Source organism: Triticum aestivum, chromosome 7D (assembly GCF_018294505.1).
Source record: "Triticum aestivum cultivar Chinese Spring chromosome 7D, IWGSC CS RefSeq v2.1, whole genome shotgun sequence".
Lineage (NCBI taxonomy): Eukaryota > Viridiplantae > Streptophyta > Magnoliopsida > Poales > Poaceae > Triticum > Triticum aestivum.
Genome location: NC_057814.1, coordinates 477190149 through 477192372, shown reverse-complemented (window position 1 = coordinate 477192372; position 2224 = coordinate 477190149). Strand labels below are relative to the sequence as shown.

The 2224-nt window shown below is 56.0% G+C and overlaps 1 protein-coding gene across 1 annotated transcript; it reads right to left on the bottom strand.

The window, feature by feature from the left end:
* Nucleotides 1–326: 326 nt before the first annotated feature.
* Nucleotides 327–1310, bottom strand: LOC123166833 (early nodulin-55-2). The gene is made up of 2 exons (XM_044584638.1): nucleotides 996–1310; nucleotides 327–891 (listed from the first exon to the last, which is right to left on the bottom strand). Exons 1-2 carry the CDS (start codon nucleotides 1210–1212, stop codon nucleotides 494–496), a joined length of 615 nt encoding a protein of 204 aa, XP_044440573.1. The 5' UTR covers nucleotides 1213–1310; the 3' UTR covers nucleotides 327–493.
* Nucleotides 1311–2224: the final 914 nt, after the last annotated feature.

Here is a 2224-nt window from a genome sequence, read left to right as displayed (position 1 = left end):
TTGTAAGATATTCTAAAACATAGAAAAAGACCTATATGCTAACGGCCCGTGCCAATGGCTAGCCAATTTTGCTTATGCTTCAATGATTTTTTTTGGGAGGTAATCCCGCCCCTTGCTAAGACCTCCTCAATTGTTAATTTGGCTAATTTCAACAATATTTTCCCTTGGCGCAATGATTTTTTCTTTTGCAAGATATACTTTGATAATCTTGTTTGGCCGTCTTCTAGTGCATATAGAAACAAAATCAACTCAATAATCAGAGACTATCTACACCGTATTGCAAGAAACGGCTGATGTAATTTCTTTTACTCTGGAGCAAGCAATAATTGTCTTGAAAAATATTTATTGTGTTCACCAATAAGAAACTCAAACTGCACACATTCTCTAACTATCATACCGTACGGCTCGATCTGCAACTAAGAAATTAACCATGCTAAAGAATCTGAACTAGACGACCTACAATGCCACGCCGCATTGTGTCTCACGCACGCATTCAGGCCCGAATCGTCCCCATCAATGCAAGTGTTGTGCTAGAAACCACCAACATCAAGGCGCGCCCATGTGACGAGGCCACTACTGCGGTGCCGCTGTCCATTACGGGCTCTCCAGGGGCCGGTCCAGGTGCAATCGCAGGCGGAGCAGGGCTAGGAGGGCTTGAAATATCAGTTGACGGAACCGGCGCTGGCAGGGCCTTGACGTTGAGCATGAGGCGCTGGCCCTTCTTGCAGTGCTTGACGTCGGCGCTCGCGAAGTAGGCAAACCCCGGGGCGTCTAAGAGGAAGAGCGAGCTGCCGTCCTTGACGGGCGGTGTCGGGGCCAGTGTCGTCCAGTTGCAGTGGTAGTACGCGTACTTGTTCACCTTCCCGACCGAGTCGTTCTTGTACATGAATTCTTCAGAAAACGAAAACGAACGAGAGTTCATATCGATTAATAAAAACAAAATGCACGCAGGTAGATTAATCGGTTTTTCTTTTTTGCTAGTTAGTCCTCCTTACCAATAGAGTCCTCGACAAAGAACTGAATGCTGGAGGCCCACTTGATGTACATGTCCTTATTCTCCTTCGGCGGCACGCGCCACCCGTCCGCGCCACCGACGATGTACCTCTTACCAATTGGAACCGGCGGAACGAGCCCAACACCAGCGCCAGCGCCCTGCACGGACTCGGCAGCAGCGATGAGTAGTACGAAGAAGAAGCTGAACAGCTGAGCCATCGATTGATCAAAATTTAGTGAACACTGGGTATGGCTTGCGACTGATCACTACACTGTTTGCGGGCGCGACGTGGATGTGCAGAGCTGAGCCATGGTTTATAGGGGGAGGGAGTACGAAAGATGAGGATGTGCATGATGGCGTGAGGGGAGGAGCGAAAGAATAGGCAGGATGGCGCGAGGGGACGTCAAGACCAAGTGGAGAGCGATCCGCGGTGTAATTTGGCGGGTTAGTTGCTTCGGTTACCGAGACTTGGAAGATTTAGTTTTTTGAGGGGAGACGAAGAATTGGTCTGTACTCCTGTAGATCAGGGGAAGCACCCAAGATTGAACCGAAAGTTAACTTGCCTGAGCTGCCTCCTCTTTCCTCCTGCGAGCTTTGCTTCCGCACCCCGTAATCCTCATCGCCGCAGTCTTCTCCCACGGCACTCAACGCATCTCATGGCATGGCGCCCCGGCCTTACATAGCCGCTCGCCCCCGGGCTCTCGCCAGCTCCCATGCCAGAAACGCGGAGCGACCTGCCGATGGAGCCGTCGTTCGGGTCCAACTCCGCGACCACCGAGGAGGCGTCGACCCGGCGCGTGGCCAACCGCATCATCCGCGCGCTGCAGCACCACCTCCTGCTGCTGCACCGCGCCGGCGCGGACTTCTTCGTGCTGGGCGCCACGGGCAACGTGTACACGGTGACGCTGGCGACCACGCCGGCGTGCACGTGCCCCGACCCCGGCGCGCCCTGCAAGCACATCCTCTTCGTGCTGCTCCGCGTCCTCGGCCTGTCCCTCGACGAGGCCTGCGTGTGGAGGCAGTCGCTGCGGCCGTGCCAGGTCGCTCGGCTCGTCGCCGCGCCGACTTACCCGGAGGTGCTCGCCGGCCCTCGCGCCCGGGAGAGGTTCCACCAGCTGTGGGCGGCCCACGTGGCGGCCGCAGCCGCAAAGGCCGCCGACCAGCGCCGGCAGGATTCCGCCGGCCCGTCGTCGGGCCGCCTCGACGGCGCCGCATGCCCGGTGTGCCTCG